Below are 23,460 nucleotides of genomic sequence, written 5' to 3'. Positions count from 1 at the left end.
GACCGCTATCACAAACCTCTTTACAATGGATGCACACAGGAGGCTGTTCATACAACTGCCTCTAATTTCATTATTCAGAATTTAATAGTAAATATCAATGCAACACATGGTCACTTGGCTGGACCGGTTATACCAAGAGACCGACCAATGCTTGAGCCTGACGCGAAAGCTTGCCGGACATGCTCTTCCAAATGCAACACATTATCAATTCCTTTCCAAAATAGGGAGTCAATTCGGAGAAGGCCAAGATGGAGGCAAGGCAAAACATCAGCCTTCAGGCGCATATCCCGGCGCACTTTGTGCAAGCAAGTGACCCATTTATCTGCCTCGCTCCTATCAATGGAGCTGGCAGCCATGTGCAGGATTTGGAAACAGATGGACGAGAATGCGGTTGCACTCCAGGCCGGCCATAGAGCCTCAAGGTCCTCTGGGCGCAGCTCGTAAATAAATTCCGCTGCCGCAGAAATGCAGGTTTCTGCTCGGATCCGGGCCTGCTCACGCGCTAGTATATAATCGGCCTCGTTCAAATTTTCGACAGTTGGCTGCAGGAATGGTCTCAGAATGGCCCTACAAATACTAAGATGAATGTAATGGTAGTTCGTCTCGAGTGTTCTTTCTAGTCCGATTGGTCTGCCTTGATGCGATGATCTAAAATCGGTCGATGGCGCAAATACCGGTCTATGCCATGAGAAGAGATCTTCAAGCAGTGGACCCGTCAACGCGATAGTCTTCTCGTAATCGGTAGATATGGTATTAATGGCACGGGGAGAGCTAATACTGGTGAGTTGCGGATAACGACGAAATAATGGACATGCGGCTTGACTTACTATAATTGGGTTAGAACACGATCAAGGAGAGAGTCGAGTTCCGCTCGCTTCATGATGTTCGTCCAGGCTAGAGGGTCAAGTCCACTGACAGGATGATCCTCTTGGCTAGGACTTGTCACGAGCCAGTTATCATAGTGTAGTAAAGGTGGCCGACCAAGGCTCAATGCAAGCCACTTGTCTGTCGAATAAATGAAATAAGACAGACAACGTCGCTGGGCAATTTGCCATGGAGGTATTCTCCATGACTTTGGATCCAAATGTAGCCCAAGGGTGTGAGCGCAAGCAATAAGAGTGGCAAGTTGGGACCATTTGAAGCCACTATCCAATACAATTGGGTTTGGATAAGGTCGAATGGCCAAAAGAAGCATTGTCTGTACAATACAAAGCTTCGGGGCATGTATCTCATGTGGAAGCGCTTTGTTGATAATATCGTACAGTGCCACACTTGATGGCTTATCATATGCGAGATCAATGCATAGTCTTTCGTCAAATTTAGTGAAGGGCTCGACTATTAGGTATACGCTCGCAAGGAGGTATGGCGGGCTGGTGCTGGGATTTAATTGGCCTGGTGGACCAAGTATTGGGTAATCCGGTGCGACAATCCTCTCAAACAGGTTAATTAGCCTGATTCCAATATCTCCTGGGACCAAAGTCTCGAGTTCCTGCCTCAACTCAAGGGTCGAAACGTTCTCGCATCCGTTTTCCTCTCTGCTGGCAGCAAATATTGATGGCTTTGACAGTAGAAATTGAGTTTGGTCGGCCCCTGAAGACACAGATTGGATGTTGAGATTTTTGAAATGAAAAGCCCCAGATGTGTCGTATTGATAACGACTCATCAGCAAAGGGTCCATATCGCCACTACTGCCGAGCAACTGTGGTGTCATTACACCTTGAGTATCAAGGCAAATCGATGAGCCATTCTCTTGCATAAGCAATGGCAGGCAGGCGGCCTGCGATGAACCTCTATCCTCCGAGCGACCAGTCCCTGGCAGCCCAGGAGATGGATAGATAAAGCTCCCTGGACTAAATCCAGTTGGCCATGTGCCATCTCCAAAGCCACCCGATAATGATACTCCAGCTCCATCAAAAAAGTCATGAAACCCCTCGGGTGCAGTGGCAACCGAATGATCTACCCCATCATGATCAATTGACATCAAGATATCGTAGTGGACTGAGTCACCAACTGGTGAAACCTCATGCTGCTCTGAGCGTGAGTTTACCTCAGCCTGTTGGGGGATCTCTGGGCTGACCACGTCGGAAAAAAGCTGGCGTGGCCTTGAGGTTGGCTGTAGGAATGTGCACTCTTTCCCATGAAGTGTGCAAAGATAACAGGGAGGTGCTCGATCAATGCGACAAGCTGCCTTCCTAGCCCGACAGGAATCACAAGCGCGGTTTCGCTTACTCATGTACCTACGAGCTCTCCCTGACATCCTTGCATCGAGGAAATTGTCATGAGTATATGTATATGTATTAGTCGCTAAACCCCGAGGGTTCAAGAAGGATGTAGGACAGTCAAATGACTGATACCGGTGGCCCCACATGCCACGTGACTATATATGTCTCTTTAACGTAGCTCTCTGGATTCAGTTCTACGTCCTCGTCTATTGAGGTAATTTATTGTTACTAAAGATTCATTTGAGGTTTTATATATATGTGATTGTAATTGAACTAGGGCATACTAGTCCCAAGAGGAGATGGTGCGATATTAGCATCCCGAAGCGGAGATTTACTTTCACTTTACTCTCACTTCTTCCTACATATATCGCTTTTGGTCCAATATTTCGGAGGTCCCACTGTAACTTGGACAACCACCAGCCCATTCCCGTTCCCAACCCCCAACGATAGTCTAGAGGCAAAGGTCTCGGACAAAGTGCCTGGGCAAGCCATTCAACAACACATTCAGGTGATAAAGAAGGAGCGAAGGGCCTTCGCGAAAGTGCGCGAGGCATTTGATAAGGACTGCGAAAAGTTCAACAAGGACCCACTTCCGAAGCTCAGGCCTTTGTGCCTTTGCCCCGGAAGTACATGTTTAACAGTTCCAGTTCTCACAGCCCATTTTCTGATAGCCAATACCTCGGTTAAGAAACTGCAGGCCTAAACCCTATGCCTCCAGCGACCAATATTATAACCACCCGGTCCCTCAGTACAACTACAGGAATGGATTCATGATACTTTGACATATGAAATCTTGTAGGGCCATGTTGATAATGGAGCGCCCGTTGGTCCCACGCCCAAGGACTGAGCGAGTTTTGAAGTTTTGCAGTTTGTGGGTGTTATGACCAACTGGTTAGGCGTTGACCACAATCCGGCGTCCTATCCTTGACTTGTGGGCTAAATGACCCGCTCATCAAACCAAGTCTTATTGTTCATTTGAGACGCAGAATTACGTACAAGACAGCCCACCTGGGCAGGCTGCAGCTGTGACTAACAGGAATTAAAATTTTAGGTTATCGTGCCGATAACCTTGTCCCCGCATCTCCCGGGTCGACCTCGGGAAGTAAAAAGTTTGTCATAAAATTCCTTGTGAACCCTTTTATTGAATTCGGACAAATAGTGATGTATGGAGTGTAGAAATTAGGGACGACAAAAATTGGGGCTTACTCGGAAACGTGGGTATGGAATATAGGCAAAAGCAGCGCAAGAAAAAGAAAGGTTAGGTCTACTGCTGAACAATATATCCTGGCATCATGGCCCATTCAAGGGAGGCTAGAGCTTTAGCGAAATAACTTTTTGGTTTCTTCTTTTTCTTTTTGTACATACTCCCCATTACTCTTCACTCTTGCCGAAGTGCACCTGTCGAAGGATTCGACTGGTATCTTCAATATATACAAAGCTCTGCGAGAGTCCCCTTTCGGGGTGATTGAAGTGCCCGAATGCATGTGGCACGCCTGGGTATCTCTTCATTGTGACCTCAGTTCCAGCCCTTTCCATAAGCTGACCATAATACTCTCCTTCATCTCGCTCAAGATCAAACTCTGCTGTGATGATATGCGCCTTTGCAAGGTTTTTGAATGAAGGAGCAAGTACAGGTGTGCAGATCCACTCTTGCGTCAAGATTCTTTCTTGGATAGCTAGAAAAACATTAGTACATGCACGAAGAGAATTGCAGGAGCGGAATAGAGAAAGGAAAGACTGACCATCATCATCGCCAAGCCAATACTTCAGGAACCATTGCTCTCTGCCTAGTGGTCCCCAAGGGGCATCATGGTAAAGCAAGACACTTTCGTAGGGGCAAGTAGTCTCATTCAACTCGCGGGTCCTTAGGCAGTACCGCATGTCTGTCGCCGGAACTATGATCAACTGAAGTTTCAGGTCAATGCCCTTGTCGCGGGCGAAATGCGCTATTACTGCAGTCATTTGACCTCCAGCCGAGAGACCTCCGATAGAAACACTCGATGGATCAGCGTTGATACTAGAGGCATTGGCGATTGTCTATTCAAATATTCTGTGTTAATGAAGCAAACCTCAACGGACTTGGGTCTTGTACTTACCCATTTCACAGCATCCCATGAATCGTAGATGCTGGTAGGGTAGGGAAACTCCGGAGCCAGTCGGTAGTCGACATCAATCACTTTAATTTGGGCCTTGTTGCACATGTGCCGGCACCAAGCAGCTTCAGAGTTGAGATTGCCAAGTACCCAACCACCTAGAGTCAATGAACAGGGGTTAGAAAGTCCACGTTGGGGAGCATAAGCGCGCTGTAATAAATTGGGTACCTCCATGGAAGTTCAAATGAACAGGAAATGGCCCCGGACCTTCCGGCGTATAGACCCTGATCATGATCTTTCCAGCTGGTTGGGAGACCGGGATCTCTATGTCCTCAACATGAAAAACGGACGGACCTTGGTCATAGTCAGTACTTGTTTAAGACCCTAATTCAATGACCGAAGCTCATAAATCTGACATACCAGGGGATGTTGGGTAGGTGAAGCTGTACGTGGAGGGACTTTTGCGATATTCTTCAAGGGATAGCTCGTCGGCTCTCACCATGGAGCTGCCATGCTTCTCCCATAGTTCTACCCATTCGGGATCCAGTCCATTCAAGAGCTTGTCTGGTATAGACAAACGCCCCTTCTTCTCTTCTACCACGACTGCTGTTTGTGTACTGGCCATTGTTATGTGTCAAAGCAACGATTAGCTTTGCGATAAAGAGAAAGTTTGAAGTTAAGAAGATGGTAAATGGTCAATCTTAAGCGAACGATTAAAACTAATCAAAGAAAAATGCGACAGTGTTGATAAATTTAGTCACCTACCCTTTGATATGCCTCGGACATAATGCAGGGCTCTGGTTGGCGGCATCGGCCATATTATCGGCTCCGATCTAAGCGATAGGCGTCGGGGTGGGGGTCTTCCTATCTGCGGGTCCCATGTGGACCATGCACCCCGGATTAGTTCCCGATGTTGAACCTTCCACTGACCGAGTTGGTTAAATTAAAACCCGTTCCTCTGATTTCACACGAAGTAGAGAAGAGGTATTTTTTCCCCTCACACATTGGTTTACATACTGCTTCATATATTTATATCTTGTTCGGCCGAGATGGATTCTTTCTCAGCCGATAACCGCAGAGACCATTCAGAAGAGGAACTGGATAAAGTTGACCAGTCTCCTACTGGTCTCCATGCTGGACTCCGCCGTATTCCTGACAAATTCCCACGTGTCGCACTACTAATCCTTGTTGTTGAGGTATGTTAACCCCACCGCCCATGTCTTGATTCCCTAGCTCGTCCGCTAACGTCGACAAATTAGCTTGGCGAACGGTTCACTTATTTTGGCCTTAGTGGTCCTATGCAAAATTATATCAAGTAAGTTTGGTCTTTCAAAAATGAGTAGCTATGTTAGGAGCGATGTCTAACTTCTTTATCTAGTAATCCCTATGATCCTGGTTCAGGTCTCCCTGGCGCACTAGGCAGAGGACAAGCAACCGCGTCGGCTCTTGGAAACTTCTTTAAATTTTGGGCTTATGCCTCCACCATAATTGGCGCGATTGTTGCAGGTAATACATCTTCCCCGGGATCTTGGAGGATTGTTGCTAATAATCCACTAGATCAATATGTCGGCAAATTCAAAGCCATCACAATCTCTCTGGGAATTTACATGGTCGGGTTGACCGTCCTGGTTGCCACTGCAACACCAGCCGGCCTTAAGAGTGATGCTGGCTTTGGAGGGTTGGTTGCCGCAATGGTCATCATTGGCCTGGGAACAGGTGGAATCAAGGCCAACGTGACCCCCATGTGCGCCGAGCAATACCAAAATGCAGAGCCGGTTTTGAAGACGCTCAAATCAGGCGAGCGTGTGGTTATTGATCCTGAATTGACCGTGCAGCGACTTTTCATGTGGTTCTACTGGGTTGTCAATGTTGGCGCTCTCTCCCCCTTGATTACAGTCAATGTTGAGGCAAAGCACTCTTTCTGGCTTGCATATTTGATTCCATTGATGTGAGTTGGGATGAGACACATACATGATCTACCTGCTGATTTCTTTCAGTGCAATTGTTCTCTCGGCTATCGTCTTCTTGTCCGGCCAGAAGCGATATGTTAAGATTCCTCCCCAGGGGTCTGCTATTATAGATGCATGCAAGGTCTTGAACATCGCCCGACAGGAGAAGCATTTCGAAGACGCAAAGCCATCAGCTTTAGAGGCATCAGGCCGTTTAAGCAAGTATCCCTTTGCGTCTTCGCCGCGCTACACGGATCAGTACGTCTCAGACGTCCGCCGAGGCTTTAGAAGCTGCAGAGTAAGTCAAAAATTCAATACTTCTGCACTGAGTTATTCTTACACATAATAGATGTTTATATTCTTCCCATTTTATTTTGTTTGTTGGGTCCAGATTTGGAACAATCTAATCTCACAAGCTGGACAAATGGCGTTGCACGGAACGCCGAACGATCTCCTGCAAAACCTTGACCCGATCGCCTTGTGTATCTTTATCCCACTTCTTGACTGTGAGTATTGACATGATGGCACCAAAAGGTACATCTGCTAACCCATCTATCTCTAGTGGGCGTTTATCCAGTTCTTCGCAAGTTTAAGATCAACTTCAGCCCAGTCCGTCGAATCTTCGCCGGTTTCCTTCTTGTCTCGATCTCCATGGTCTACTCCAGCGTGCTGCAGCATTACATTTATATCTCGCCAGAAAAGAGCATACACGTGTGGATTCAAGCCCCTGCGTATATCTTTGTCGCATTCTCCGAAGCATTTGTTATCGTTACTGGCTTGGAACTTGCCTTCACACATGCTCCGAAAAAGTGAGTCAACCGGCCCCATGATACCGTCCATCTTAAACTAACCACAACCGACTCCAGCCTGCGATCCTTTATCTCCGCACTCTTCTGGCTCATGATCGGCATTGCGGCAGCGATCTGCATTGGCCTAAGCCCAGTGTCGCAAGATCCGTATATTCTTTGGATGTATGCATCTCTTGCAATTGTGGGTTTCGTGGCGGGGTGTCTGTTTTACATTTGCTTCAGAAAGAGTGACTCCCTTGATCCAGTTATCCCGGAACTCGTCGAAGGAGTTCCAGTGGAAGGAAACAGACAACATGTCACACAAGTTGCTGATCATGCCAAACACACCGAAGTATAGACGTCGTCTGTTCAATTAAATAGTCTATATAATCAATATACTTCCACCTATTATTTTTACACTGTTTGTCTTATATCACATGTCCAAGTAGATGTTTGTTCGAATAGATATCTCCTCCAGCTCTCAGCTTCCACAAATCTCCATTCATTGTCGCGTCCACTATTCACTTTTACGTCTTCCTTTCTGTAGACCCTTCACGACATGTTTTATAGCTGCGGAAAATGCTTTCAGGCTCAAATATCTATACACAATACGTGCAACACCCTAGCATTCTCAGCGATAGCAACATGTTTTTTTTTTAGTTTCAATTATTTCAATATCTCGAAAGATTGCCCTAAACAGGACACCGCAAGTGTGGCAATTATCGCAAGCCAGAAATTTGCGAGATACTGTGTACTCTTGGTATCCACCTTCCCCAATGCCATGTGCTTTTATCAACCGAGCCCTGATATAGTCCGTACAACGTTTCCAATTCAACCGGAGCTGGAATCATGGGCACCAATCACAAGCTATGCCGTTTGACCCACAGTTGAATGCCGCCAATCGGAGCGGTCCCTAACCCATCGCCTCCAAGATAGGCGCTCGTTTACTCGTTAATTCCATCTAAATTTCCAAGTCTAGATTGAAAGTTGTACACAAGATAAGCAATGTGAAATCAAATGAGTCAAAGTGGATGCCCCTTAATAAGTAAGAAGTTTTCGTTGCTTTTTGTGTAAATAAAAGGGGCCCCAGACCTAGACAAATTGAGTTCTAGTCATTTGATTGAGTTTTTGAACACTGATCTAGTAAACAATGAAAAGCGAATCTGTGGTAATTATTGGGTGCGTGCTCGAAAAAAAAAAGATCCCTGCAGCTCACAGATATGAACTAACATTTCTCTGTTGAAGTGCCGGCATCATTGGACTGAATGTTGCCCTGGTCCTTGCCGAGCAAGGTTATGCCAGTCAAACAACGATTATAGCCGAGCACCTCCCTGGTGATACATCCATAAACTATACTTCGCCTTGGTAAGCCGGTTTGCTCTTGATGGCACCTGTAGATATACTATCTGATTTCAATGATGCTAACGCGATCTAGGGCTGGCGCGAACTTCTCTGCTCTTTCTGCAAGCGATAAGAATGCCTTGCGATGGGATCAACTCGGGTACAAGCACCTCCTCAAACTTGCCGCACAAGATGGGATGAAGGCATTTGTTCGGGAAACCCCCTCTACCGAGTACTGGGATGAAATGCCGTCGCGCACGAAGCTCGATTCCATGGCTAGCTATCTGAAGGATGTGAGTCGATTACCAAGAAGCGGTGATTTATCTGCTCCGATTCAGGTTACTGATATGGAAAACCCACAGTACAAAGAGATTCCTCAGCAGGACCTACCAGAAGGTGTTGCATGTGGTGTCAAATTCACCACAGTAACCCTCAATGCCCCGATGCACATTCGCTATCTTCTTCAAAGACTCAGAGAGCAGTACGGAGTGCGGGTCATCCGCAAAAAGGTCTCGGGTATCACCTCGGGATTCCTCAGCAAGGACACAAAGGTGGTTTTTAACTGCACCGGTAATGCCGCTCGTACCCTGAAGGGAGTCGAGGACCCCAAGTGCTACCCCACTCGAGGCCAAATTCTGCTTGCCAAGGCAACACACGTCAACCAAAATGTGATGAGACACGGGAAGGATTATGAGACATACATTATCCCTCGACCACACTCCAAGGGTAATGTCATTCTCGGTGGATATATGCAGAAGGGAGTCGGGTGAGCCAAATGGATCAAAATATTCTCCGTTGTTTTCACACAGAGTGCTTCAAGGACTAACGGTTATAGCTTACCTGATACACTCGGAGATGAAACCGAGTCTATATTATCCCGGACTAAGGCAATGCTACCTGAGCTTGAGTCGCCCGAAACGGAGATTCTCGCAGCATTTGTAGGCTTGCGTCCATCACGAGAGGGAGGTGCCCGAGTTGCCAGTGAAGTTGTGAAGATCGATGATTCGGAGCGAAACGGCCTCGTTGTTCACAACTACGGCGCTGGAGGAACGGGATTCCAGGCTGGGTATGGAATGGCAGTTGATGCGGTTGGATGCGCGTTGGGTGAACTTGAAAAACTTCAAACCATCAAATCATCTCTATAGGGCTAATCTCCTGGGGCTGATAAAAGTGGTCCTTATAAGATCAATAGAACTTGCCTATGTACTACACTACGATTTAGCTTTTACATTTTTAAGATGCTTTCGGAAGAGTGATTTTGTTCATAGATAACGTAGAAATTTGGAAGTGACAGTATAGTAAGTACATAGCTTCATCTCACCCAGAGGGATAATCCAGCTTACCCTCTACAACAGATTGGATTTGGTTAGAACTATAATCCTATAAATCTTTCAAGGGACAAATAGAAAACTCACCTGCCGAAAAAGTTCTTAAGTGTACTCCACCCAGGATAAGTATCCGGGTCACCGGCCTTACGGCTCATAAAACTATGATCTTCAGTGGCGCAAGTCGGCTCTCCTTCGACATTCATAGGCTTAACCTCGGCATGAAGCAAGCTCTCACGCTCAAGGTACTTATTTTGCGCACGCGTCTTCTGATCGTTCAAAGCGAGGAAGTCGCCCATTGTTGATCTAGGATTGGTGGCCTGCGATATGAGAATTAGGACAAGTTAACGTATGCTCTGAAGCTGTCCTAGAAACACCAAATCACATACCCCTGCGTGACCCAATCCCTCATTTTTGCCACCTAACCACAGCCTGTCGCCCCATCCTTCTCCACCGCCGACATCGTTAGCGGGAGTGGGTTCGGTACTGGTGCCGCCAGCGACCGCTGTCGTTTGGGGGTTGGTGCTACTATCGCTGCTCATTTTGATATTGCAGTTAGTTTGACCCTGCATATGAGGTTATTAGCAAAACAACCGATACTGAGAGCGGGAAGACGCTCTTGAAGGGATAAATTGATGAGAGAAGTGGATGGTATAAGTCGGCGTTGGTATCAAGAGGTTTGTATACTCACGATATATGTGTTGAGGAAATCCCGTTCGGAGGTGGTTGCAATTCTTGTGATTGAATTTGTATCGATAGTGGGTATCTGAGCTAAAGTTGAATTTATTTACTCCGTACTTGGATTTATATATGCTTTTTGGCCTTGCCTTAATTCTTGCCACGACCCCGCATGAAGTCATGATGAGTATATAACACTCTCTGTGATTGGTTCACAATTGATATTCTCTTCAATTACTTTTTACTTCCTCTCTAGATGTAGATGGTACATGCATCACTTATATATATGTGGGTGTTCTAGCAGGCATTTAAATATGTTAAAAGAAAGTTAGTTATAAAACCTAATGGTAAAAAACAAGACCCAAAGAGGCTCTTCGGGGGTCCACTTTTTAAGTTTTGGAACTATATGTGAACACCAGGGGTGCCCAGGTGCCTCATGTTTGATACCAACCTTTCGGAGATATGGCGAGTACAAAGGACGAGCCTTTTTAGAACGAGGTAATTCAATAATCTGATCCATTTGGCTTAGATGTAAAATGTACAAAACGACTTTTCCGTGTATGATATGTGACTAGCGAATCTATTACTTATGGACTCAAAGCTTATTTATTTAACCTATGTCGACTCACAAAGCCAATATTGTCATTGAGTTTCGAGTGGATTGCTCATTTCTTGCGGGGATGCTCCAGATCATACCGAACCACCCTGAAAGTTGGCCAAACCTGCAACAAAACAGCGCCAACCATCATACAACCCGCAAAGACCTGAGCATGCAAGAACTCTGCGGTATCAAGATTTACCAAAGCACCTGCAATCGGAGTTCCAGCAAGCGCTCCGAAAGACGATATCCCCCACATCATGCCCAAACGAGTCCCCAAAAAGCTCGAATCCGGACAGAAAATCGGATGTGCCACAATGGAAGTCGGCGCCGTTACCAAAACACCACTGAGAGCTCCCCAGTAGCATGCCCAGACAATAAACCCAGCCATATCGGTAGCTGCAATCCAAGTGAACATAGCAATCGCCGACGCCGTCACAGAGAATATGAGGATACCGATGGGCTTGATGTATGCGACAAGCAGATATGGAACGACACGACCAATAACCGACGTGCCATTGACAATAGCAACCATATAAAAGCTAAAATCAGTCGTTGTATGCACCACTGTGCGGGCATAGGAGGCGATATAGAAAATGGGCACGTAGTAGGCGAGCATGACACACGTGAGTGAGAGCGAGAACATCATAAACGAGGGCTCACGGAAGGCCCTCCAATCGATAAGACTTCTTGCATGGGCCCTTTGGCCTGGTTGTCGACACAAGATTAGACATGCTACAACAGCAAGAAATAGGCTGATGAAGCCGATACTGCGAACTGCCCAAGGGAACCCGACCCTGGGCTGCAGTTGGCGGAACATGACTGGGAAAATAACGGCCCCCACGCTAGACCCGATTGATGCGCAGCCGATGGCGATTGGGCGTTTTGTGGTGAAACTCGTGGAGATCACGACGAGGGCTGGGATATAGGAAATGCCGCCTCCCATTCCGACGCAAAATCCTTGCGCGAGCAATACCTGTTCTCGTAAGAAAGTCTTCTTCCAATGTTGGATTTCAGATTTACCTGATAGTACGAAGTGGCGAGACTTGTCATCATCATTCCGAATACAGTCAAGAAACTTCCGGCGATAATTAGAGGGCGCAAGTATCCGACGTCAACTAATGGTCCCGCAGCAAGACCAACCATTGGGATTAGAGTGGCCTGAATACTGCCCACCCATGAGATTGTGGATGGTGTCTCATTTGGTAGAAGTTCTGTCTGGTAATACTCCTGAAACGCGCCATAGGTTGTCAACAGGCCCCTAGAACAAATATTAGTTTGATATAAGCATAGTATGACAACAATATAAACCAACCAAGAGTTCACAAAAACACAGAAGCCCGCAAGGACATTTAACCATGCATCAAGGCCCCCGTTTACTCTTGTTTTGGGTTGTTCGAGTTGACGTTCATTATCGGGCGCCAAGTTGCCCGATGGTGGCAAATGTGGTTGGACGTCATGTCTCTTCTCCGTTGAAACCATTTCGATATACATTTGCCATTATGTATCAAAGCAGAACGGTTATAACAGTTATAAGGAAGAGAACCCTTTTTCACCCCAACACTCCAGTGTGGGGAAAACTGGGGTTTCCATTAGTCAAGTCCTTCGGTTCGACCGGCACTACGTAACCGAGCTCTACCGATTTGGTTGGTTAATATGGGTGATTTATGTCTATGCAGCTACTCGAACGGAGACCTCCGAATTTCCGAATTTCGAGCTTGAATGGTCTTCACTATATCTACTTGCACATGTTGAACACGGGCACTTCCGCTTCCGGAATATATATCGCGTCATTCTTCTCTCAGGCTCGTTTGAGGATCTAATTTTGTGCATTTATTTTGTTAGATGTTTGTTTATTTATTTGCCTCTTTGTTCCTATAAAGCTATATTATATGGCTTGTAGTAAGTGTTCTTGGTTGATTGTCCGCTATTATTTCCCACCCTCTCCCTACCTTGACAGTTCTACGTCAATCACGTTTCGATGATAATGCAAATATTTATCCAGTATAACCGTTTTGTTCTCGGGGAATTTCTTAGCTGCATGTTCCTATTTAGTGCCGGTTGACGCGAGACTTGACCAATCACATCCACATCGGGGAAAAAGCCCTTACATATTAACGACCTTCGTTCTATATGAGCAATCGAAATCACATATGGTTCAATCGAAACGTTTTGTCGCCTTTGACCTTATGAATTCCATCACCGATTTTACATGGCATTTGCCGAATGATTCCACACAACAATGCTATTTCTCAGATACGTTAACTATGGGCTGATCCCCAAAGAATTTCGTTGATGATGGCCCATATACCTAGTCCGTGACCATCATTACCGCCTGGATCCGCAGAGACATTCAATACATGTGTGGGCGTATGTATTGGATTTAGGCTGCTGTCGCGATTTTTCCGATTGGGGTGCCGCCGTTTTATGAGGGCACTCAACTGGGCATCCATTTCACAGCACAGGCCGATTACTTTGCAACCGCTTAATCGTACTTGGTAGGTAGTCAGATGATATTAGGTGAATGCCAAGGCATGCAAGCTTACGTAGTAATGTTCAAATAATGCTCAAGTTATGCTCAGTGAGCACTCAGATCGTCCTTAGTCAACTCTTAGCGTGTGCTCAAGTGGCATGTCGGGAATAGAGTTATGGAGGAGAGAGAAATAACTATATCAACATTAATTGGAGCCTTTGATTTGGGTTGATTATTAAATTTTAGTGTATATTGTATTGGCAGGCATAACAGTCAATATCGTAGTAAACTCAAAATATACAACCAGGGAAAAGAAGCAAGGACAAAATAGAGATGTGGGTGAGGATAACAGACAAGTCTGTGTATTTTATCCCGGTGTATCGCAAAAATAAAAAAAATGAAAAAAGCCAGCATTGTCCAAACAAATCTCCAATGTGACATCTCATACACCATCTGCCATTTTGATCAACGAGCTCTCATGCGTCAACATGCATCACGATTAGAACAGTCGAAGTATATTATCAAGGTGATTCAATGAGACTTCAGTTCTGAGTACCACATTGAGGACAGAACCGGCTAGAGACAGCGGTTCCGCACTGGGTACAGTACTTGGAAGCAGTTGCCGTTGCATTGGCCTCATTCAGGGGAGGCGTACCAGAGATAGATGAATTCACCATCTCAGGGTAACCAGCATTAGGTGAGACAGGGGAATGAGGGAACTGGGCAGACTGATGCGCTGGAGCGTACGTCGGTTGAGGCGCGGCGTAGGGCTGCTGGAAGGGCTGTTGTTGCTGGACAGGAGGAGAGTTCACGTATGTGACGGTATGGTGGCTGTGGCGGCTGCGCTTGACGCAGAAGATGATGAGCAGGATCCAAGCAATGAGCTTGAGCACGCCGCCGATCACAAACATAGCAACAGCGGCATAGAACTGGCCCATATTGGAAGTACCACAAGAGTAGTCGGAATAGTAGCTGTAGTATGAGCTGCCATAAGAGCAGTTGTCATATGAGTTGGAGGTCCATGAGCCCACGAGAGCACCGCCGATGATGAAGCAGACAATGGCGCCAATGAAGAAACCGATGGGCCACCACTTGGTGACCCGTGACGGCCGCGGGGCTCCTGAGACTGACTGCATGATTGAGGACGAGGGTTTGTTCGCGTGAGGAATTTTTCTGATGAACAAAAGGAAGGAAAATAAAGGAAGGACTAGAGTACGGTAGACGAAGTAGGGCCTGTTAGTTTTTAAGGCCTTTGCGCATGGACTCAGTCAGCCTCATCGTGACTAGGTTGTGATAAATACGTAAAATTTAGAAATAGGGCGCAGAAGAATGTGAGCCTATTACCGTTGACATCAGATGGAGCTTGAGGCTAGCAAGCAGCAGATCCCCCTATTTTGGCTGTCCATCTCGTATTCAGATAAACAACCTGACCCAGTTTTCAATGTCTAAAAGCATGATCTTGGTCAAATCTCCTTCCCTTGTAAAGATCGCGTAGCAAAATCTTAACCCAATTTCAATCAACTTTCATGATTTGGATGGATTTACAACCGTTTTCAATGAATTCAATGACATCAAAGGTAATATTTAGAATTGGCATATCTAACAGAGCAATGCCATGATCATTAGGGATCGACCAAGCTAAGTCACATAATACGACCTCTGGCCCACTATTCACTCTAACACGAACTTAGCGGGAAAACAGCCTAGGGGCCCTAATTTCCACTAATAACAGAATTTTCCCCGGGCTGCATGATTGGTTAGCTATATTGCTAAATTTTATAAATAGGTGTGATTGGCCTGAAGTATATGTTTGGGCCTGGCGCTAGTAGGGACTTAACCTTTTAAGTGAAGAACCATCGACAGCGGCTCTCGTATTCACAGGGACCTAGCACTGCACCCAGACACCCTTTCTCACGGCAAAAAAGAAAAGAAAAGAAAAGAGAAGAAAAGAGCAAGCTATAGCCTAGATAGAAGTTAGCCAGCATCTTGAATTTCTTTTAAATAAAGCAATGTTTGTGCCTTCTGTGCTCGTATAGTAACACAACATTTATTACCCACCTAAGCCTAGTACCCGTGGACACATCATATACAATGCTTGGGAAGTGGTGACTCCCTGCTTCGTGTTGATAATTATTAGTGGTTGTCGATAGTCTATGTGGAGATTTACCAATGGTATATCTTACACCGCTATCACGCAGGAATTATATCTTAGAAGATCCTGGTTGATGGAGTGCACATCTAAAGGGTGTTCGTAGATCCGAAACCCGGCCCTTTAGAAGGCTCCATATATGCTGTCAGATCTCACATCCGTGGACCATCTCATCTTATCTGGCTTACCAGGGCAAATGAACGAGAAAAGCCGAGAAGCTGGCTTTTGCCAAAGGTGTATCGCGAAAAGGAGGACCATGCCTAGGTGCTACCTGGGTGGTCAATTATGAGTATGTAGTGAGAACTAAACCTGGGTCCTACGAATAGAAAAAGATCCCGGAAGTATTTAGGAATCTAGAGGCATAACTTTTACTGTTTTACTGGATGCGCCTTCACATTCACTTCACATTCACTTCACATTCACTTCACATTTTCTTTATTCGTTGAGAATGGCTTGGAACTTGACTAATCTCATCGTCTCTCACTACCTAGGAACTTTCATATGATTCAACCATTCTACTAGCTTCTACCATCTCGCGAATACCACTAAAGGGCACAGCTATATGTTGATTACCATATCTAATCATCATCGGAATTTGACTTTTGCTAACAAACATGCACCCACAGTCCACATTACCTCAACTGTTGTTTCGCACCCTTGCTCTATAAAGCACTCCGATCTCCCCGCTGTCACTATCCACTGACATCCTCCAACTCCAACCTACCATCCACCGCCCACCAACCAAACCCAGCACGCACCCAATCTCCAAATACAATGGTGCATCTTAAGATAGAGGATTTACGGACAGCGGCCCTTCGGGCATTACACCGTATGAATCTCTCCCCATCTTGATAAACCCTTCCAATTCCTGTGGAGAAGAACTTGGTCCACTTGGCTCTTATCATTGACGATGGCCCCCGGCCCAACGGTACTCAGACCTGTGGAACAAGCTTGCCGCGAGCCAGGCACCTTCTGACGACCTTGGCCTAGTCCTAGCTGTGGTCACATTGGCAAAGTTAACTACTCAGTCGCCTGCCACCTCGTCAAGACATTCATCAAGTCAAATCAAACTGCTGGGCTTCACGCAGTGCTTCAGTGCTTCCTCGATTGCCCGAAGAACTTGCGGCAGTCCTTCCAAACCTACTCGAAAAAGGCACCCATAGACAAGCTCCCATTTCTCTATAGGCTCAAGCATGATCTGTCCAGCAAAATACCGGTTTTAATACTTATCTTATTAAATTTGCTATAAGCTTAGAGCTTCTATTATAGTTTAAATACGCGAAGAATTCTGCTATTTTTAGGCTTTCTAGTCTTCTAAAAGGAATGCCACTTAGTCGATCGAAGGTTTTTTACCTAGATTCCTAGTTCGAGGTCTTTATCTATAGGGGATAGAATATCTAGAATAGTAGGGCTTTTAATACCCTCCCCTCTAGACTGCGACATCGGCCGTCTATGGGCCCCTAGGAGGGGCCTAAGGCCCATCCACGGTGGGCCTTAGGCCTTTTGACTCTTAGGGGGCCCGTCCAAAAGGCCTAAGTGTTACGCACTGCTAACTGGTCATAGTTAGGTTAGAAGGGTTTGGTTATACTTACCTTATACTTCTTAGGTTTCTAATATTAACGATCTATTCTCTTAACCGTACTATTGCCTAATAGGCCTTACTATAGGATAGGTCCTTTTAAGGTATTAAGGAACGATACTAGGTAGAGCGCTAAGGAGATCTATACCGAGGTATTAGTCTACTCGTAGGTATTATTAAGTTATAATTAAATAAAGAGTCACTAAAGTTCTAAAGGTATATATAAGTAATAATATATAATTAAAGACGAAGAACTAAACTAAGTATATAAGGGAGTGTCCTTATATATATCCTTTATAGCGACTCCTAGATATACTCCTTTTATAGCGACTCCTAGATATACTCCTAGAGTATATCTAGGAGTCGCTATATACTTCTACGTATACTCCTAGGGTCGATATAGGAGTCACGCTTAGTTAGGCGTATCCTATAATCAACCCTTTCCTATAAAATACCGGGATCATACTTAGTTAAGCATATCCTACGACTATCCTACGACTAGTCTTATCCTACGATATACCTTAGTCACGTGTCTCACCCACTAGGTCCCTAAGGATCCTATAATAGTTACTATCGTGCGGTAGCCCGTATCGTAGGATCCGTGGTTCCTTACGATATAACTTATCTTAGGTTCACTAACACCGTGTGTTATTCTATATCATGAGGGTATAACGGAAAGACAATATATTTCCGTGGTGTGTCACATGACTTATTGGTTGGTTGGCTCTCGGTGGCCTATCGGTGTTCCTAGCGGGTCACCACTGATTGGTGACGGGTAGGTCCGTAACATATCGTACCCCTTCTATCTCACTAAGTAGTGAGGCTTTCCGCTCATTCGTTTCATTTCTAGAATTTCCTCAACCTTATATTTATTTTCGGTTTCCTCTTCTATTTCCACATTTATCGCGAGTTTAGCGTTATTTAGTACGGGTTCGAGTAACGAGATATAGAATTATCATATTTAAAAGTTAATACTTCTAGTATTATAATCCTATTAATATAACATGTAAGTGATTTAAACTATACAATGCATTTTAGTTTAAAAATGCAACATTACAAATAATGATTTAATAATATAACCATACAATGTAAAATATAATATGAACATACAATGCATTATGCAACATTACAATATAACCATACAATGCATTTATTAAAATGCAACATTACAAATAATGATTATATAAACCATATATGAATTTATTAAAATGCAACATTACATATGATTTAATAATATAACTATACAATGCATTTTAAATCTATCATTATGACGATAACACATTTAATTAGATCTATCTAGATCTATTTTCAAAAGAGATAAATAAGACTATAAGCACCGAGATAATAATCTTTTTTACAACACGGTTAATATCTTCTTTATATTGAATATACTTCAATTAACTAAATACAAATTTTTTATCTCTTTACTTTCTTACCTTTCATCTTTAGTTTTTCTTTCCTACCATCTAACCCCTATAACCTCCTAGACTCCACTAATACTAGTCGAATTAATTATTAATTGGAAGTATATAAAATTCACTACTAGGAATATAACTCCTAATAATCTGAGCATGATCCGACGCCAACTACAAAAACGAGTGGTAGTCTGAAAATTAAAGCGAGTGGCCGTGGGCCCACTTTTTTTCTCCCATATAAAAATGCAAAGCCCTAATCCGAGTCACAGTGACTCCCCCCTCCCCCTGGGATAGAGACCACTGCTACACTGCATATCTAATGTTCCATTCAGCCTGACCTTCATCTTTAGAATATTCTGTCTTGCCATTTCTCCTAATATTTCGCTTTCCAGCCTCTACACTTTATTCACCAGTTGGTCAGGTTGTTGGACAACAGCGGTTCGATCTCTCCTCGTAGCCAGAACCTCTTCCCTATACAGCCACATCAATCCTAGCATCGTCCCATTCCCACCGGTAATCGTCAGACCCAGAGCTGAGAATATTATTTTGAGCCAACCAGCATGAATCAAGCCAGCGGCACGAAGATCAGCAAACAACAGTCCAATCCAAAACAAATTCGGAATAGCGAAGAATACTTGGTCCCATTTCAAGAACTCGGCAAAGCGCTGTTCAAAAGTATGGCCCTGCACACTACCAAGGATGGGTATGAAGATGCTTCCAAGCGAGCCCTCGCTGCGCCAGACTGTATACTGCCAGACTGCAGTCGAAACGGCACAAAGCCCGAGAATGGTCGTTCGGATAGTCGGTAGATCGCGTGTGACATTATTGAGTCGATCTTGCTTCAGCGTGCTCGGTTGGAGGAATTTTCGAGCAAGGCCCGCCTGTGCGAGACAGAGCCAGACAGGGAATAGCTCCCACAAGAAGCCAGCAGCCTGACGGTGGGAGGGCACAGGAGAAAAATAGGCGTCGATAAAAGTGGCATAGTGGGTAGCCAAAAGCACTGGCAGGATGGTTTTTGTATACGAAAGATTTGTTAGACGTCTGTCGGATGCGTCAAAGGTGGAAATAGGCGTGAGGATGTAGTAAGCAAAGTAGTAAATGGGAACGAAAATGGCGATTCCCCACATATTGAGCATCCCCCAGAGAAGGGCACTGGTGAAATGGTATGTTAGACGGTCTCATCCTCGGAAAGTAATTGTCATTCTACCTTAGACTTACACACTTAGGATGTTGAGTCGGTTAGCTCTCCTTGCAGACTCAATCAACATGATACCATACCAAATACCATAGTCGGCAAAAAAGGACAAAGGCTGATAAAAGAAGTGCGCTTCACTGACTATGAAGCGCAAGACTCCCGATCTCGAGAAATCATCGAGCAGACCAACGTGGTAGAACTTGTCTTGGATTTCCACTTCGTGGTAGCTACGACGAGCAAGGAAGTCGTAGGCATCTTCAAACGGCGCCACAGAGAACATAGCCAACAACCCAGCAGCTGCCATTACAAGCAGTGGCATGGCCCACAAGGCGCGTGGCCATACGCTTCCATGCATACCGATACCACGAGTGGGATTAAAAGGCATTAATCCCGTCATAGAGCGCGCTGGAACTGGCATGTATTCAATATGCTTCGCGCCAATGGCATCATCGCAAAATTGATCGGCGCGAATATCACCAGCGTAAGGTAAAAGGAAACGAACAGCAAGCCGATCCACAAGACTCTGTAAGGTCTGCATGCGAGCAACCGCCCCGGTAGACTTTATTTTCGCGGAGGTGCGACGGTGTCCTCTTTCTTCATCGTATTGACTCAGGGCTATTTCAATTTGAGATGTTGTGAGCGATGATTTGTTTCCCTGGGCCACCAACCGCCATGTTATGTTGGCCAACACTGCTGCATGCTCGAGAGCAAGCATGCCTCCGGTCCCAGTATGGGGTGTCATTTTGTGAACACTGTCGCCCAAACAAACAATGCGACCGGCTGTCCAATGCGCGAAATCCGCCTCCTCGAGAGGGACTAGTGTTGCCGTCTCGCGCCGCTCCCACAGATCAGATAAATTAATGTTGCTCGTACCGGGTCGGACAGGGAAATCAAAATATTGCTCTGCAAATCTTAACGCGTCCGCGCTATCGAATCGCGGAATCTCATGGCTTTGGTATACTTGTGGCATACGTTTGAACAGAAACCAAAAGATCTTGCCGTCTTTGCCACTAGCCACTACCATAGACACATCTCTTGCAAATGTGTCGTCGGTCATACCAGGGTCCAACCCCGGAATGGGGGTAGAGATACCAAACATGCACTGATATTCAGCCGTCATGGCTGTTATCCCTGTTAGAACATCCGTACGAATTGATGGTTGATAATCTCGACAATTCAGGGCCACTTACCACGACGTTCCTGCTGCACATCAAAATCACCACAGATTTTTCGCTCAACGGCCCTCCACATCTCCGAGCGCGTTTTGCTGTGAACTCCATCAGCTCCCACGACCAGATCGCCTTCATAGAAAGAGCCATCAGTGCAGATGACCTTGATAGGCTTCTCTTGATCACGGGAGTGTTCGATCCGATACATCCTCTTGCTTGTCAACACGCATTCCTTGCGACAGATGTGCTTGAACAGCGCTTGCAAGACACTTCGGCGCTCAACCCAACCCAACGGATATGACATGCGGGCAGTGACGAGCAATGCGGTGTCACTCCGCTCGGGTAGTAATGATTTTCCCTGTCCATCACACACCCCGCTGCTTTGCACTGGATGAACTAGCTGTTCCAGATCGTCATATACACCCAATTGGTCGAGAATTCGACACCCGCTTGGGGCAAGAGCAATACCAGCTCCGACTTGTGGTGCAATGGCGCCTCTAGCTTCCAGAATCACGTATTCGATCGGGACAGGGGCCTTTTCAAAGGCATTTGCCAAAGATAAACCAGCAATCCCACCTCCTACAATGATGACTTTGAGGGGGCGAATTCCATCAGCAAAAGGGGGTGGAGAGTGCGACATGGAGAATATGTGCGGAGGGCAAGGTATTGGGAAGGAGGGCCGAACTTGCTGTTCAAGGGTTGGAAGACTTTTACAGGGCAGGCTTGCCAGACCGATACTCTATCTAGGACTAGTATCAAGGTAAGAGCATAATAATTTTGAACTGTCACGAGATTCTCCTCCTCTCAATTCGGGAACCCGGTGATTACTACATGAAGGCCTATCGGGCACTCGGCAATTGACCCTAACGATTGCCTTCCGAATAACTTTGTGGAACGCATGATTTTGAATAGCTCTGAATTTTTAAGGATCTCAGAGCAATTTGTTCGAACCGCGAATGGGAAAATCCCATGAAAGGGCGACGCCCAGATAGATCATCGAGTCCCACGTTACAGTCATTAGCGAAATCTGCTTCCTCCCGAACCATTCCATTGTTTTTCCTTCCTCGGACCATACATGGTACAATTACAATGGCCCTCAACTTGGTATGGCCCGATCAATGAATGACCTGCGCTAAGACCTTGGCAGTGGGGCCCGAGAGAAGAAATACAGTCTTTAGGGAGTAAGCAGATTTCGCTAGTGACTGTACTGGTCAGAAGGCTAAACACTAACCTCAACGAACGGTACATGGGTTCGGCGGCTGTACGAGCACAATAACTCCAATCACTGTCCGGACTGTATTCTTAGGTGAGTTTCGGGAAGTACTGTAATACTTCAAGACTGTACGCTTGGGGGGGGGGTACCAGTAGAGATTTGCAAACAATGTCGGGACGGGCCGCGATGCGAAGCCCTGAACCGCCCGACCACGACAAACACCGAAGATTCACCACCACGATTGTCGAGACCGAAACGCACCACCAAACCACCAAATAATTATGCCCGGGAGCAAGAGATCGATAGCGAGCAGAGAAAAACGAGCTCCCAACCGAGGAAGAAACCCCAAACTGAACCAAGAGCCCAACGTGACACGGTAACTTCGGACGACTGCTCGACAGAGAACGAGGACCTGAGCGCCGCCAAACTTGTGAAAGAGCTCGTCAAACTCAGGAGAGAGATCAGACGGCGAGATGAATTGCACAAGGAAGAATTTAGTGCCGCCCTCGCCGAAGTTCGACATGAGCTATAGACCCTGACAGATAGACCCCTGACACCGCAAGCCCACTCCGACGTATGCCCTCAGAACAGACACTATGAGATCCTTCGACCGGAGGATCTGCTCCGGTGGGTTGAGGCATTCTGTTCGGAACGAACGGCGATCATCCAAATCAATGGGCAAGTGTCTGAAATCCAAAGCCTTCCACAGGCTGGGTTACCTCAGGGCTCTCCCCTATCTCCGATATTATTCCTCTTTTTCAACGCAGACCTCGTATAACGACAGATCAACAGCTAGGGAGGAGCGATCGCTTTCGTGGATGATTTTACCGCATGGGTGACCGGGCGAACTACACAGAGTAATAGGGAATAGACTTCCGCAAAGCCCAAAAGGTCCGGGCTCGAAACCCGACCCGCAACGAGCTGGGGGTCGAACTTCTTAGGCTCGCGACCCCCCCCCCTCTTTCGGCTTAGCCGCCGGGCGTTAACGAATTGTGTGTGTGTGTACTACTTCACCACTTTCACTTTATCCCCGAAGATTTTAATTATATCAACAGAATTTTACACATAGTTTGAATCTCCACGGCCGTTTCCATGATCCATCACCTACGAATATAAACTGCTCATCTCGCGGAAAGGGTAGCAACGGATGTGGCGAGTTCTCACTGGGAGGTACTGGTTTAATTGAATGAGAGGTGTCATTTGCTCGAAGAATCACACAGAGACGAAATACCAGAGAGAGTGAAGGGGTTTGTATTCTGTAAGAGACAAAATT

The 23,460-nt window shown here is 45.9% G+C and overlaps 9 protein-coding genes across 9 annotated transcripts; 3 read left to right on the top strand and 6 right to left on the bottom strand.

The window, feature by feature from the left end:
- Window positions 1-44: 44 nt before the first annotated feature.
- N7471_009945 (uncharacterized protein) lies at window positions 45-2,257 on the bottom strand (the record flags this gene model as incomplete). The annotated part of the gene is made up of 2 exons (XM_057282664.1): window positions 45-771; window positions 828-2,257. 2 exons carry the CDS (start codon window positions 2,255-2,257, stop codon window positions 111-113), a joined length of 2,091 nt encoding a protein of 696 aa, XP_057133547.1. The 3' UTR covers window positions 45-110.
- Window positions 2,258-3,593: 1,336 nt separating this feature from the next.
- N7471_009944 (alpha/beta hydrolase) lies at window positions 3,594-4,940 on the bottom strand (the record flags this gene model as incomplete). Its single annotated transcript, XM_057282663.1, has 5 exons — window positions 3,594-3,898; window positions 3,965-4,259; window positions 4,319-4,473; window positions 4,544-4,669; window positions 4,736-4,940. 5 exons carry the CDS (start codon window positions 4,938-4,940, stop codon window positions 3,594-3,596), a joined length of 1,086 nt encoding a protein of 361 aa, XP_057133546.1.
- Window positions 4,941-5,364: 424 nt separating this feature from the next.
- Window positions 5,365-7,410, top strand: N7471_009943 (Major facilitator superfamily domain general substrate transporter; the record flags this gene model as incomplete). The annotated part of the gene is made up of 7 exons (XM_057282662.1): window positions 5,365-5,511; window positions 5,575-5,630; window positions 5,694-6,263; window positions 6,313-6,562; window positions 6,614-6,770; window positions 6,827-7,073; window positions 7,131-7,410. The coding sequence occupies 7 exons, from the start codon at window positions 5,365-5,367 to the stop codon at window positions 7,408-7,410; spliced, it is 1,707 nt and encodes a 568-aa protein (XP_057133545.1).
- A 792-nt stretch (window positions 7,411-8,202) lies between these two features.
- On the top strand, window positions 8,203-9,538 carry N7471_009942 (FAD-dependent oxidoreductase; the record flags this gene model as incomplete). Its single annotated transcript, XM_057282661.1, has 5 exons — window positions 8,203-8,231; window positions 8,298-8,417; window positions 8,488-8,686; window positions 8,756-9,159; window positions 9,229-9,538. The coding sequence occupies 5 exons, from the start codon at window positions 8,203-8,205 to the stop codon at window positions 9,536-9,538; spliced, it is 1,062 nt and encodes a 353-aa protein (XP_057133544.1).
- A 266-nt stretch (window positions 9,539-9,804) lies between these two features.
- Window positions 9,805-10,260, bottom strand: N7471_009941 (uncharacterized protein; the record flags this gene model as incomplete). The annotated part of the gene is made up of 2 exons (XM_057282660.1): window positions 9,805-10,038; window positions 10,108-10,260. 2 exons carry the CDS (start codon window positions 10,258-10,260, stop codon window positions 9,805-9,807), a joined length of 387 nt encoding a protein of 128 aa, XP_057133543.1.
- Window positions 10,261-11,061: 801 nt separating this feature from the next.
- Window positions 11,062-12,476, bottom strand: N7471_009940 (putative MFS monocarboxylate transporter; the record flags this gene model as incomplete). The annotated part of the gene is made up of 3 exons (XM_057282659.1): window positions 11,062-11,970; window positions 12,018-12,255; window positions 12,310-12,476. 3 exons carry the CDS (start codon window positions 12,474-12,476, stop codon window positions 11,062-11,064), a joined length of 1,314 nt encoding a protein of 437 aa, XP_057133542.1.
- A 1,533-nt stretch (window positions 12,477-14,009) lies between these two features.
- N7471_009939 (uncharacterized protein) lies at window positions 14,010-14,603 on the bottom strand (the record flags this gene model as incomplete). The annotated part of the gene is made up of 1 exon (XM_057282658.1): window positions 14,010-14,603. The coding sequence occupies one exon, from the start codon at window positions 14,601-14,603 to the stop codon at window positions 14,010-14,012; it is 594 nt and encodes a 197-aa protein (XP_057133541.1).
- A 4,402-nt stretch (window positions 14,604-19,005) lies between these two features.
- Window positions 19,006-21,614, bottom strand: N7471_009938 (FAD-dependent oxidoreductase; the record flags this gene model as incomplete). The annotated part of the gene is made up of 3 exons (XM_057282657.1): window positions 19,006-19,762; window positions 19,829-20,927; window positions 20,996-21,614. The coding sequence occupies 3 exons, from the start codon at window positions 21,612-21,614 to the stop codon at window positions 19,006-19,008; spliced, it is 2,475 nt and encodes an 824-aa protein (XP_057133540.1).
- Window positions 21,615-22,314: 700 nt separating this feature from the next.
- On the top strand, window positions 22,315-22,965 carry N7471_009937 (uncharacterized protein; the record flags this gene model as incomplete). Its single annotated transcript, XM_057282656.1, is given in 2 exon segments — window positions 22,315-22,701; window positions 22,720-22,965. Coding segments are annotated over 2 exon segments (633 nt in total), but the record flags the coding sequence as incomplete, so codon positions are not given.
- Window positions 22,966-23,460: the final 495 nt, after the last annotated feature.

The sequence above is a fragment of the Penicillium samsonianum genome (genome assembly GCF_028829775.1).
Source record: "Penicillium samsonianum strain IBT 33392 chromosome Unknown utg000005l_segment0_segment0, whole genome shotgun sequence".
NCBI lineage: Eukaryota > Fungi > Ascomycota > Eurotiomycetes > Eurotiales > Aspergillaceae > Penicillium > Penicillium samsonianum.
Note: the sequence above shows the minus strand (reverse complement) of the source record. Positions and strands in the feature narration are given on the sequence as shown.